At 40.2% G+C, this 14,685-nt stretch overlaps 1 protein-coding gene across 3 annotated transcripts in view; it reads left to right on the top strand.

The window, feature by feature from the left end:
• LOC144679169 (serine/threonine-protein kinase PRP4 homolog) overlaps nucleotides 1–14,685 on the top strand; it is a 53,411-nt gene that overhangs the window by 23,585 nt on the left and 15,141 nt on the right. For all 3 annotated transcript variants that reach the window (XR_013576259.1, XR_013576258.1, XM_078539552.1), the window contains exons 7-11: nucleotides 470–543; nucleotides 4,103–4,193; nucleotides 7,257–7,404; nucleotides 10,976–11,113; nucleotides 14,448–14,601. Coding sequence is in view for 1 of the 3 variants with exons in the window: in XM_078539552.1 (XP_078395678.1) it covers nucleotides 470–543; nucleotides 4,103–4,193; nucleotides 7,257–7,404; nucleotides 10,976–11,113; nucleotides 14,448–14,601 (605 nt within the window). In the remaining 2 variants the exon portion in view is untranslated. The remainder of the gene's footprint in view (nucleotides 1–469; nucleotides 544–4,102; nucleotides 4,194–7,256; nucleotides 7,405–10,975; nucleotides 11,114–14,447; nucleotides 14,602–14,685) is intronic.

Consider the following 14,685-nt stretch of genomic DNA (forward strand, 5'->3'; position numbering starts at 1 on the left):
TGGCCATCAGCCTGTTTTCCATGCTTGGGTCATCCTGATACAGAGATCTGAGGCTGCAGCTTCGCATGGAGTCCTCTTAAGTCTGTTAGGGAATCAAGTGTAAACAGGGAGCAATTACATGGCCACTTGCTTAAGGATGTGTCAATAAAGCTATATTCTGAGTCCGTTCACAAAACTGTGAATAAGACATTGTAGGGACTTTCAACATTCCTCCAGTAGTAGTTGAGGTTTCAACCTACCTTCAGGGTTCTGCATCAAGTTTGGCAGCCTAGCATCTATTTTTGCAAACCATGTGGTTGTATTGTTCCCTCTTTCTCCTACTGCTCTTCCTTGTTCAGTGAAATGCTTTAAATATGCAGATTGCCCTTTTTCCAGTGTCTGTAGTCGTGAATTTAGCCTGTTTGCAATGTTAGATTTGTATTTGAAGTCGTGGACAGTATTGTCTGAACTTAATTATTTTTATTCACAGGAGCTGCTTCAAAGAAGCCAACAGTTCCAGATATGTTTACTGAATCTGATGACATGTTTGCTGCCTACTTTGATGTATGTATGCTCTATCTTGCTTTCAAAAGATCATGCACAGCCAAAGGCTGTGTTCAAGTCAGATCTAGTTCATCTCTTTGTGAATGTAAATGGTAAATAATGGGCCATAACTCCTGAGCTCTTCAGCCTCTGATTTTGGGGGTGGGGGGGTACCCAAAGATGTGCTGGGGAACATCTCTCGGAACTTGAAAGGTAAGGGTTTGCACGGCAATTGCCTAAAAGTGCAAACTTCTGGGAAATTGCCCTGTTCTGGGAACCATCCAAAAATGCAATTTCAGTCTCAAACCTTGGATGGTTCCGGCTGTGTTACACAAATAGTTACTCAGAAAATGTTAGAATTAAAGTCTCTTCTAACTTATAAGTAACTATTGTAAAGACACAGACTGCAACCCCCCCCCCTTTTTTTTTCAGGACACCCCTACACCCATGACACCCCTCCACCCCACCCCAAACTCAAGCTGACTGGATACCCACCTCTTTCCCTGCCCCACCCCCCACCCATCCAGACCCTACCACCCCCTGACCCGACCGGACCTCCGATCCCCCACACCACTCCCCCCAAATCCTATCCACTTTCCTTAGAGACTTATCTTCTCCCTGGCCTGCCAATTTCAATGGGACCTTTGAACTTACCTGGTTTATGGCAGCTAGTGTGGTAAAAAAGAGGGGGTGTGTCCTTCTTTGATCAGACTTTGCTGGACTGCAACGCTGGGCTTTGGAGACAGCTGTGCTGCCTGGATTTCACCCGACACAGAAGGAGTTTCCCATAAGTAATTGGGCACAGATGCTGATTGTAACCCCGAGGAAGTTATGGCCCATTAACTGCTTTTTGTTTAACTTAATTGCTTGTGTAACAATTGCCTGGTGGTGGTGCTTCGAACATATATCCTTAGATTATGTTGAGCAGAAGCTTTGAGGCTAACATTGTAATTTCCAACCTGACTAGTTTCGAATTTAGGGTACCGCAGTTGAGGCTTAAGGCTTTGTTACTACCTAATCTAATATTGTGACCCACTGCAGCAAACCTTATAATTGTGATTTCAGTTAATAAGCTAGTACATCCACATCGTGCGTTCAATTTGAAGTTTCAAGAGAATAATCTACTTCCAAATTATGGGGCAAGAATATACAAAATCAAAACTCTTCATGCTTGTAACTGGATTAGCTTTCATGTGTTTCCAAAATGATTTCTTCTGTCGTCGTTTGGCTTTCCCGTTTAATCCCATGCCCAGTTGTGATTTTTGTCTTTCCAGTTCACTTGTTTCGGAGATGTTCACACCTAATTTATTTTGAATCAAAATCTGAAGTGCTGGGGAAAAATGATATCTTAATTTTATAATTTAAAAACCCACGCTTTGCACCCCACTCTTCAGTATTTCAATTTTTTGACAATAAATACAGCCCAAATTTTTTGATTCTAATTAATTGCAAAGGTAACACACATGGACACATGATTGGAAGAGAAATTAATGTTTGTTACATTACTATGAATCAAAGCAACTTGCTTCAAGTGTGTCTCAGGGTATCTCACATATCTAATGTTACAGCATTGAACTCACATTTAACATAAAAGCTGAACTGCAACATGGTAACTTACTATGTAGTGTCATATATCCACTATTTCTGTCTATTCCTGGACAATATCCAGGCTTGGGCTGACAAGTGGCAAGTAACATTCGTGCCACACAAGTGTCAGGCAATGACCATCTCCAACAAGAGAGAATCCTACCATCGCTCCTTGATGTTCAATGGCATTACCATCACTGAATCCCCCAATATCAGCATCCTGGGGGGTTACCATTGACCAGAAACGGAACTGGACTAGCCATATAAATACTGTGGCTATAAGAGCAGGTCAGAGGTTAGGAATCGTGTGACAGGTAACCCACCCCCTGACTCCCCAAAGCCTGTCCACCATCTACAAGGCACAAGTCAGGAGAGTGATGGAATACTCACCACTTGCCTGGATGAGTGCAGCTCTCACAACACTCAAGAAACTTGACTCTTCCTAGGACAAAGCAGCCTGCTTGATTGGCACCACATCCACAAACATTCACTCCCTCCACCACCGACGCACAGTAGCAGCAGTGTGTACCATCTAAAAGATGCACTGCAGGAATTCCCCATTCTTCGACATCACCTTCCAAACCCACAACCACTACCATCTAGAAGGATAAGGGCAGCAGATAGATGGGAACACCACCATCTGGAAGTTCCCCTCCAAGTCACTCACCATCCTGACTTGGAAATATATTGCCGTTCCTTCACAGTCACTGGGTCAAAATCCTGGAACTCCTTCCCTAACAGCATTGTGGGTGTACCTACACCACATGGACTGCAGCGGTTCATGAAGTCAGCTCACCAACACCTTCTCAAGGGCAACTAGGGATGGGCAATAAAAATGCTGGCCGAGCCAGCGAAGGCCACATCCCATGAATCAATTTTTTAAAAATGCCTTATTTCCAGTAATATAAAACTGCCAGTAGCACTTGTGTTTCTTGGATTCTATCTGTATAACCAGCTTGGACTTAAATATCTTACCTCTAAATTATTCCCAACAAAATGCAATGTCTAAGCAGTTTCAGCGAGCGCCCTTAAAAATCTTTAGTCAATATGCATGGCAGGGCCACAACTTTGAAGTATAGCATAAATGTAGCAGACATAGTTCATTGTATAAAAAATAAAATAATACACTTTGTAAATAATACCAAGAGCAAATGCACCTTAAATTACAAAATTTTAAGTGGAGTAATGTTGCAGATGGACCTTGATATGCAAATACACAGGATAATTAAAGGTGGCATCAGAAATAGGTAAGACCATTAAAAAAAAAATTGTTGGTTTTGCATCCAGCGGTATAGAATACAAAAGAGTTAATATTGAACCTGTGTGAAACTATAGGTTATTGCAGGGGATTGTGAGAAGTTTTGGACACCTTACTGCTGGAGACCTGTCAAAGCAATGGAAAAGTTGCAGCAAAGATTCCTTAGGATGTTAACCAGAGATATGGGATTGTGATTATGAAAAGAGAATTGAGAAAGTCTTTGGCTCTTTTTCTCCTGGAGCTGAAATGTTTAAGGGATGAAGGCCTTCAAGAATATGGATGGCTGTGACTATCAAACTGGTAACAATAAGGCACAGATTTAATCATAAATTGGAGAAGGGTTTGTATGAAGAATGGTTAAGATGTGCAGTTCCCTGCCACAAATGTTTTGCAAAACGATGATTTTATTTGACTTTATAGCTCTTAATTTTACTTTATGCCCTGGAACTTACTTTGACATAGTATTTTAGAAAAACAGCTTTTGAAAATCCATGACATTTCCTTTATCCTTTCTGTTTCTACAAAAATTTCTGTGATTGGTCAAATATAATATGCCTTTTAGAAATCTGTGCTGAATGGCTTTGAATATAATTTCTTAGAGTTTAATCTTGTAGACTTGCATATTATTGGGTGGGGAGAAAAATAGATTGATTTCAAGAGTCTCAGCTGTATCCACTTGGAAGCATAAATGATCAATAAAACTTTGAAGTCTAAAGTATTTTTATTTGTCTCCAGAGTGCTCATCTGAGAGCTGCTGGATTTGGAAAAGATTTCAAAGAAAATCCCAATCTCAGGGATAACTGGACTGATGCAGAAGGCTACTATCGTGAGTATTTGAAAATTATTTCCCCATCTCCTATAAGTGTTGAAAAGTGGCTTAGAAAGGCTTAATGAAATGATGTTTCCTCTGCCTCAACCGCATAATCTCAGTTGTTTCTTTGTTGCTGTCCTGACTGAAGCGCTAACTTTCAAATCATATGTTAATCAAAGGCCCCATCTGCCCTCTTAGATGGAGGTAAAACCTATTTGAAGAGAAACAGAATTTTGGTGTTCTGACCAATATTTATCCCTCAAAATAACATTACTAAAGAAGATTTCTGTTCATTGATTTTTTTTTTGTTTTTGTTTTCCCCCCCATTATAACCCTGGCTACCTTCAAAAGTTATAATTTAACTGAAAAGGGCTTTGGGATGCCATATAAGGACTGTATAAATGCAAGTTCTTACTTTCTCATTGCCGGACCTGCTGAGTAGCATTTCTTCTTTTTTCTATATAATTTTTTTCATTCTAAAACTATCTTTGAAAGCACAATTTTTGGAGAAACTTGCAGTATGATATTTTAGTTATTTTTTCCCAGTTGAGCAAAATGATCCTGATAAATGTATTCAGAACATCTTATTCTCCAGTGTAAAATTATTTGTTTGTAATAGTAAGGATGCTAGTATGGAATACTTGACATTGTCTGCCATTGTTGAGCACTGAAGCCATTCCACTTCGGCAATTCACTTGCCAGGATCAAGCACATCCATGTCGGGTATAGTATTGGTTACATAGAGTTGAGCTTTTATTACACTCATATTCAGAGGAACGCAATTGCATGCTTGTCAACTTTTCATTCTTGTTCAATATTTTATTTCCTACATAAGTTTAGATTGACTGTAGGGCTAATTTAATACTCCAAGCTGGTAGCCATGCTTGCAAGGAGTGTTAGAGCCTAGGGGCTGTAAACTGCCTCTTGAGTGTGACTTTCTCCTCGACCACAGGATTAGTGACTTAACGTGAGTAGACCTGCCATTCTTATTTGAAGGGTGAGCCACCTTCTAATTTGTTAAACTGCATTTTCTCTCATTCTCACTCAAAGAAAAGCTGAAGCCATTAGTGCTGATTGTGGGGCTTCTTTTAGTGCAATAATGTTACTTGTATCCCAACATAGGTCCCCCATAGCCCCCAATCAATTTCTCAATTATACCACAAAACTGCTACAGTCCAGGTGACCTACGTTTTAGCAAGTAAATCTCTTGAGCATACCTGTTCAAGTAGCCTCTGAAAATCCACATGTGACATCGATGAACCTGAGCCTGTCATCTGAAATAACCATCTTATATGTAATGCTTGCTGCCTTCTAATCCTCTGGTATTATCCCTGAATCCATGGACCTTTGAAAGATTATAACTAATGCATACCCATTCTTTGACTGTTTCTTGGAATAATTTGATGCAAACTGTCTGGGACTAAGCATCTTTTCTGGCTTTATTCCTAGTAAGTCACTGTGACTGCTTTTATGTTTATACTAATCGCTCAGTTTCTCCTTTGCACTGATCTCTAGTTTTCCATCATATTCATTTTAACAGAGGACTGAACTAAAAATGTTTCCCTACTTTGAAACCTTCTTGTTCTGGTTCAAGGTTTTTTTGACAAATAGAAGCTTGTTTCATTCTGCCCATGAGCAAAACATTAAGTTCTGTAGTTGAGTGTCAGATCCTGTCACTAGAGAGTGTCCTTGTTGCTATCTAATGAACCATAATTGTATGGTTGAATGGAAATTATATTCTCTCTTGGGGCCATGTTGAGGAAGGCCGAAGGACTAAAAATTGGACAGCCTTGCTCAATATTAATTCCTACCTACCACTAGTGAATTTTCAGATTTGGTTCTGTAATTCAAATTATCCTTGTGGACTAGAAGGATTAATTTGTGATAAAGTTGAGGCAAGCTGAGTGTGACGGGCTGTGGTGTCTGACAGTCCTACATCCCGAGATCCTTTCTGGTCAAATTCTATTTCTGCAATGTTATAGATACTGAGCCAGCTCCCATGGCTTGTGGCACTGAACCATCTATTTTGGAAGTTTTTTAGGGCAAGGGCAAACCCTTGCTAAACTACTGACACAATGGTCAAAGAGATCTCTGCTAACAAATTTACATTTACCTGCCTTTAGTTGCTTTAATTGATGCTGTAGAGATGAGAGAAGAATTTTAGCTTTCCTTTGGGGGTTGGGTGTGGAGGGTTAGTTGCTGCAAGTTGCTGTTGATTTTAAATTATTTTCTCTTCCCATATTCAGCTCTCCAAGTCTCACAACAGTTCCAGCTGAGAGGGCAAGTAAGAGACCTTCCAGGCATCTGCCAGGACTGCTATTAAGCTGGCCTCCAGGAGGCACATAAGAAGAGTCCCATGGTGACTTCTCTCTGGCACAAGCCCACATTTGACCATACTTTGGTAATGAGCATTCAAGCTCTAAAGTGGTATAAGACCGTGCTGTGAATGATATTAAGGGTTTAGAACAGGTCTATAGGTCTTGGATTAAACTGAACTCAGACCTCACCAATCATTTAATTGACCACATTATGAAAAACTACAGTATCTGCACTGAATAATTCAACCTGCAGTCCTTTAGCCAACCCATTGTAAATAGGCATTTGAATGTGATAAAATGTTTTGATCTGTTATATTTGTTAGCAGTGGACAATTATATTTGTTCCCCATAATATTCTGCATAATTCAGACTGGATCTCAACCATGTTGACATGAAGTAATTAGCTACTTCCCAATAGGGAGGAAAAGTTAAAGGGGAAATTTGACCTACTTGTGAAGCATAGAAACTAATTCAGGTGCTTTCCTTAACCAGTGAATAATGATGCTAGTGAGCCTAACAAGGTAGAGAAGCCACTGAAGAAAGAGCACACCGTAAACCAGCTGCAGGAGGTAGCATTTTAAGTAACTAACAAATTCTGAAACAAAGGTTAGATACAGGGAAAACAGTAAATCCTGACAACCTGACCATGCATTTGTTAGTCACGAGTAATCCTCGGTCATTTAAGGAAAGGCTCTCTTACTTCCATGCAACATCATTGTTTGAGTTATAACCCATTGTAAATGTTCATCTTGCTTTGCAGGAGTGAACATTGGGGAAGTTCTTGATAAACGTTACAGTGTATACGGTTACACTGGTCAAGGAGTTTTCAGTAATGTTGTACGTGCCAGAGACATGGCAAGAGCTAGCCAGGAGGTGGCAGTCAAAATCATCAGGAACAATGAGCTCATGTAAGTCTGTTCGGAGGGGAAGTTTGAACTGTGCCAAGGTCCTGATATGAGATCATAGTTATGGTACCATTCTACACTGCCAAGTATGACTTGTATAATTGCTGCAGTATGCAAGCAGCACTACTGTAGCAAAAGCATGAAATACAAGTATTTTGCATAAGCACATGTAAAATAGATATAAGTACATGGTGGTGGGGGGGGATGTGGAGGGTGGATGGGGGGGATGTGGAGGGTGGATGGGGGGGATGTGGAGGGTGGATGGGGGGGATGTGGAGGGTGGATGGGGGGGATGTGGAGGGTGGATGGGGGGGATGTGGAGGGTGGATGGGGGGGATGTGGAGGGTGGATGGGGGGGATGTGGAGGGTGGATGGGGGGGATGTGGAGGGTGGATGGGGGGGATGTGGAGGGTGGATGGGGGAGTGGTGGAGGAGAGAACTCTTGGTTACATTCTCCTTTCATAGACATGGGGAGCTTATATGAAATAAAGGAAAGACAAATACAGCACCCTGGCAGTCAGCCCTGCAGAGCACAATGATCCAAAACTTTGTGCAACGAGGTTTTTTTTTTTCTGAAAGCCTGTACAGAACAATAAACTAAAACTATTCTGGCCCTAAAAAAGGACGGAGAGGTTAAGGTGTAGCATTAGATTGATTCATGATTTGCTCATTCATTTTGGAGTATATTTCCATGGTTGCTTTTGGGCAACTGTAACCTTGATTGTAAGGAAACGTTTAGTGTAATTTTGCACATGGGTTATAAAATAATAGAATATTACAACACCTAAAGGACTGTTTGGCCTGTCCTGGTTATGCCAGCTCTTTGAAAGAGCTTCTTAACTTAGTCCTGCACACCAACTTTTTCCCCATAACCCTGCAACTTAGCCCTCTTCAAGTCCACTTACTTTCTAAAAGTTCCTATGGAATCTGTTTCCACCACCCTTTCAAGTAGTATGAATCAGATCGCAACAATCCTCTGAAGAAATTTCTCCTGTTTTTACCACTAGTTCTTTTGGCAATTATTTTAAATACAACCTGATTTCTGGCTCATTTGTTGGAGGAAGCAGTTTGTTCAACCACCTTGACTTTCCTTGCCACCTTCAAATGTTTGTAAATATACATTTCCAGGTCCTTCTGGTCCACTCAGTCATAGAATTTAGATTATGCTGCCTGCCCATATTGATTCTCCCAAAGTGCCTCACTTCATATTTATCCACATTAAATTGCATCTGTACCCTGTCCAACTAGTCACCAGTCTGTCAGCTTGAAGTCTGAAGTCTGCAACTATACTTCCTTCTATTTAATTTTGTACAATAAGTTTTGCCTACTCCGCGTACTTCAAAATGGTACTCCTTATACCCAAGTCCGAGTCATTTATGAGAAGAAAAGCAATGACTCTAACACTGACCCCTTGCATCCCCACTGCATGCTGCTCTCCAGTTAGATATGCATCCCATCACCACTATTCTCTGTCCCTTAGCCAATAATGCAAGCAACATAATTTTTACAATTACATTGGGGAAAAGAGGGTAGTCAGAGGCAATGTGGGCCCCTTGAAAACTGATAATGGTGATGTTACTAGTGATAAGGAAATGGTGAACATGCTGATTAATTACTTTGCATCAGTATTCATTATAGAGGAAGAGGTTAGCATGCCAGACAACCCGAGGAAACTATTATTGGGACAGGGACTCAGTAAAAATTAATGTAAGCAAGATAACAAAATTAATGGCACTAAAAAGCGATGGATCCTCAGGACCAGATGGTTTCCACCTCAAGGTTTTAAGAGCTACGAGAGAACATTGTAGATTCCCTAATGATCCTTCAAAGTTTTCTTGAATTCAGGAACTGTTCCTTTAGATTGGAAAAATATGCACATCGCTCTGCTATTTAAGGAAGGTGATAGAGGGAATTATAGTCCAGTTAACCTAAAATCAGTTGTTGGAAAATTGCTAAAGTCTATAATTGACGATAGGGTGACTGAACATGAAAATATTCAACTGATCAAAGAGAGCCAGCATGGATTTGTAAAGGGTAGACTATGCTTGATAAATCTGATTGAATTTTTTCAAGAGGTGATTAAAGTAGTTTACAGGGTCTGTGGATGTTATTTATATTGACTTACAGAAGGCATTTGATAAACTCCTTTTTAAATGATTGGTTAAAGTTGAAGCTCCTGGAATTGAAGGCAAATTGCTGACCTGTTAGGAAATTGGCTGAGTGGAGGGTGACAGAAGGGATAATGGCCAGGTACTCTAATAGGCAAGATGTGACTAGTGGTGTCCTGCAAGGATTTGTGATGGGGCCTCAACTAGTCACTCTATTCATTAAAACTTAGATGATGGGATAAAAAGCCACATATCTAGATTTGCCAATGACCCCAAAATAGGCGGTATTGTAAGCAATGCGGATGGAAGTGTAAAATTATAAAGAGGTATTTGAATGAATTGGCCAAACTCTGGCAAATGGATTTTAATGTAGGCAAATGTGAGGTTCATCCACTTTGGATATAAAAAGAACAGAACAGGGTACTTTGTTAATGGGGAAAACTGTGATGGTCCAAAGCGACTTGGGGTCCAGGTACATTATGAAAATGACATGAACAGCAGAGAAAACAACCAAAAAGGCTAATGGAATCCTGTTTTTTATTGAGAGCACAAGGTGGTAGAAGCCATGCTTCTGCTACAAAACCCTCTGGTCAGATCACTCCTGAAGTACTAGAGTAGTTCTGGGCACCACACCTTAGGAAGAATATATTGATCTTGGAGGGAATGCAGTTTATATTTACTAGAATTATACCTGGACTCCGAGGATTAAACTAAGAAGAGAGATTACACAAGCTAGGCTTGTATTCCCTGGAATTTAGAAGGCTATGGGTGATTTGATCGAAATTTTTGGGTTGTTAAAGGGAACAGATAGGCTGCATTAGAAGTTATTTCAGTTGACTGCGGAGACAAAGACAAGGGAGCATAGCCTTAAAAGTTAGATCCAGATCTTTTGAGAGTGACATTAGGAAATACATTCCTTCGTGCAAAGAAGTGATGGAAGTTTGGAACACTCTATTCTAAATCAGTTGTTAATTTTAAAACTTGTATTTTTCTCAGCCAAACGTATTAAGGAATATTGGGCAAAGGTGAGTGTATGGAGTTAGGTTGCAGATCAGCCATGATCTCATTGAATGATAGAAGAGGCTCCTCGGACCAAATGGGCTCCTCCTGTTCCTATGTTCCAATTTACCACTGTCCCTTTACCATGTACTTCCATTTTCCAAATAAATCTGTTACATGTGTTTTTTTAATCATGTGGGCTCAGATGGTGTGTGTTAGCTGGATATGAGTTGTGAGGAGCAATAGATTTCAGTCTCTTACTGTCATCACCCAACACTCACGTGTGCACTTCCAGCGGAATTCTGCCCAGTATCTGCCCCCTTCCCAACCCAAGGAAGCTGTAGTCAGTTGTAGCACTTGGACCATCAATTATATTGTTTTTTTTTCTTAATTGTATAATATAATTTGTTTAATTGCTGTTCAGTTTTCTTAATAAAATTAAGGCTAATTGTTGCTTGTATTGATAGGCAAAAAACTGGTTTGAAGGAGCTAGAGTTCCTGAAGAAGCTGAATGATGCAGATCCTGATGATAAGTTCCATTGCCTGAGACTTTTTAGGCATTTCTACCACAAGCAACATCTCTGTTTGGTCTTTGAACCTCTGAGGTAAATGGTTACTGTATAACCCTGCACATGTAAATCTCTTTTCTCACCGGCCCCTCACTACAGCTACCAATATCTTGATTGGGATGTGATAGAAACTGGATTGGGGAGAAGCAAACAAAGTGCTGTGACCAGCCTTATTAGGGATTTTGCTTTGCGGGCCTTGTAATATGGAGGGATCCTCGGGCCAATGTCAACTCTGGCTGCAGTGCAGAGTCCTTGGAATGGGTGTTTGCAATGTTATATTGAAGAGTTCTGTAAAGGAACATATGCAATTAATTAACACTATTGGAGAAACTTCATAGTTAAGTGGCTAGTGGTAATATTGTAACTGCATTGATAACTCATGTGTTACTAGGGGTAAGCAAAAGTCATTAATAGGGAGAATTGGGAAAACAGACCTTTTGAAAGTTAACGTCACTGTGTCAGTTCTGTGCTACGTTTAGAAAAAACCATTCGTGGAGATCGGTCTTTTTCCACATTTTGAAAGCAAGCTACATCTCTACGATTAGTAAGGGTTAAACTTTTCTCAACAAATGGGCTTAAATGATTCTTAGGTACTGTTTTTAAGAAGTGTTTTCCTTGTGCCTTGGCCAATATTTCCTCCCTCAGCCAACTCACCAAGACAGAATATCTTCCCTCAGTTTTAAGCTGTCCACTCACTCATTGTCTTGAATTCCTGAGAAATAGTACTCCGTATACACATGATGCTAAAGCCACTGCAAATAACAATGGATGGACCAATGAGCTCTGGTGATTGTTTCTTGAGGTGGGTTGTCCAAGAAGTTGTTTCTTGAGGTGGGTTGTCCAAGAAATTGTTTCTTGAGGTGGGTTGTCCAAGAAGTTGTTTCTTGAGGTGGGTTGTCCAAGAAGTTGTTTCTTGAGGTGGGTTGTCCAAGAAGTTGTTTCTTGAGGTGGGTTGTCCAAGAAGTTGTTTCTTGAGGTGTGTCGTCCAAGAAGTTGTTTCTTGAGGTGTGTCGTCCAAGAAGTTGTTTCTTGAGGTGGGTCGTCCAAGAAGTTGTTTCTTGAGGTGGGTCGTCCAAGAAGTTGTTTCTTGAGGTGGGTCGTCCAAGAAGTTGTTTCTTGAGGTGGGTCGTCCAAGAAGTTGTTTCTTGAGGTGGGTCGTCCAAGAAGTTGTTTCTTGAGGTGGGTCGTCCAAGAAGTTGTTTCTTGAGGTGGGTTGTCCAAGAAGTTGTTTCTTGAGGTGGGTTGTCCAAGAAGTTGTTTCTTGAGGTGGGTTGCCCAAGAAGTTGTTTCTTGAGGTGGGTTGTCCAAGAAGTTGTTTCTTAAGGTGGGTTGTCCAAGAAGTTGTTTCTTGAGGTGGGTTGTCCAAGAAGTTGTTTCTTGAGGTGGGTTGTCCAAGAAGTTGTTTCTTGAGGTGGGTTGTCCAAGAAGTTGTTTCTTGAGGTGGGTTGTCCAAGAAGTTGTTTCTTGAGGTGGGTTGCCCAAGAAGTTGTTTCTTGAGGTGGGTTGCCCAAGAAGTTGTTTCTTGAGGTGGGTTGTTTCTTGAGGTGGGTTGCCCAAGAGGTTGTTTCTTGAGGTGGGTTGTCCAAGAAGTTGTTTCTTGAGGTGGGTTGCCCAAGAAGTTGTTTCTTGAGGTGGGTTGCCCAAGAAGTTGTTTCTTGAGGTGGGTTGCCCAAGAAGTTGTTTCTTGAGGTGGGTTGCCCAAGAAGTTGTTTCTTGAGGTGGGTTGCCCAAGAAGTTGTTTCTTGAGGTGGGTTGCCTAAGAAACTGTAAGGTCACAATGCTAGATAATTTATGATTCTTCAAAATTCACCCTGTAGAAACACACAGTGCAAGGTTAAGGCCTACTAAATCATCTTTGTTGATGTGTTCTTCTTTTGCTTTGGCATAGTGACCAAGTGAAGCATGACTCTGACCACAGTCCCAGGACAATAATTTTCTTTGATATAAAAACAGAAAATGGTGGAAATACTCAATGGGTCAGGCAGCACCTGTGGAGAGAAGCAGAGTTTAGTGTTTCAAGTCTAGGTGACCTTTCATCAGTTCTGAAACCTTAACTTTGTTTCTTGCCACAGATGCTGCTTGACCCGCTGAGTATGTTATTTCAGATTTTTCAGCATCTGCAGTATTTTGCTTTTCTATCATTTTCTTTGAACCAGACTTTGTCATCTAATTCTTGATATCATTTGGCACCAGTACTTCAACATTAATGTTGACGCTTAAATGGTTGTAAGCCCTTTGGTGGGCTACAGTCTCTTGGCATTGTTCAGCACAAAGCATTTCAGAATTAGCCAAGCATAGAATTTCTGCTCTTGATTTTTGATGTTGCAGAGATGATTTCAGTGCTGTGAACTGGATCTTTTCGCAGTAGCTTTTTTACTATGAACCTTAGTCTTGAGTGGTTTGGGGAGGGGAATCTCAAACTGCATGATATCTTTCTTTTGAGCAGTAAATGTTATTTTTGTTCATCCTCAGTACAAGCTTGTTACTGTAGGAAAGACAATAAAGGGACCTCACTAGTGTTGTAACATTCTGGCTCATAATCTCTTTCAGGAGCATTGTTTCGTGATTCTCCTTAGTGGTAACTAGAGGTTATCCTCGTGATCAGTGGAGGATGCTTTCTATTTAAAGAAGTTAGCAATAAGGAGTTTCATCCCCCTGGCCTTTACAAGCAAGTTCAGAGGGTAGGGAATGAGGGGCAGTATTCACTGAGGATGTTGACAGGGTATCAGATGAATTAGCATATATGATTTGTTAAAGCATTTCTTTAAAAAAATACCACAAATCCAACTCTAATCCTGTTTAGAGCATTGATATTGATACACTTTCCCTTTACCCTGCACCAGCAGTTGAAGGAAACTGAGAATCCATGATTGATAAGGAAGTTAATTGGTTTAAAAACAGGATTTTGACCAATACTGGAGTACTTGTAGCAAAGCTGTTGTGAAACTGGAAGCAAACTGACTTTACTCTAGGAGAGATTAAAATGGAATGATTCTCATAAGATCACTGCACAATTTGCACTTGAGCACAGCTAAGCGTGTTGAGATTCTGGAAACAAGAGGGCTTGTTTGTAACATCTTCCATCTGAAGCAAAATTGAGGCTATTAGTTTTTGACTAAGACCAAATAGGTGTGATTTGAAGTATTTTGGTTTCACTTGAGTATCACTTGGATATTTTAAAAGATACGAGCAAATTTTTTTTACTCAATTGAAACAAGTAAAAAGGATATAAATTGATTCCCCTTGTATTTATAATTCTGTTTAAAATTAGCTTTGTGCTCCAAAAATTACATTACTGGTTAACACCTACATTTTTGTTATGTACTTTTATACATTTGGTACTAAAACATTTTCTTTCCTTTTTGCACAGTATGAACTTACGTGAGGTGTTGAAAAAATATGGGAAAGATGTCGGCCTTCATATAAAGGCTGTACGATCATACAGTCAACAGCTTTTCCTGGCTTTGAAACTGTTGAAGAGATGTAATATCCTGCATGCTGACATCAAACCTGACAATATTCTGGTAAATTGCAACTTTTGTCAATAATATAGGCTTAAAGTAGTAGTTTCCATAAAAAGCTTTTGATATCCTGATATTCTTGGGAAG

The sequence above is a fragment of the Cetorhinus maximus genome, chromosome 3 (genome assembly GCF_964194155.1).
Source record: "Cetorhinus maximus chromosome 3, sCetMax3.hap1.1, whole genome shotgun sequence".
Lineage (NCBI taxonomy): Eukaryota > Metazoa > Chordata > Chondrichthyes > Lamniformes > Cetorhinidae > Cetorhinus > Cetorhinus maximus.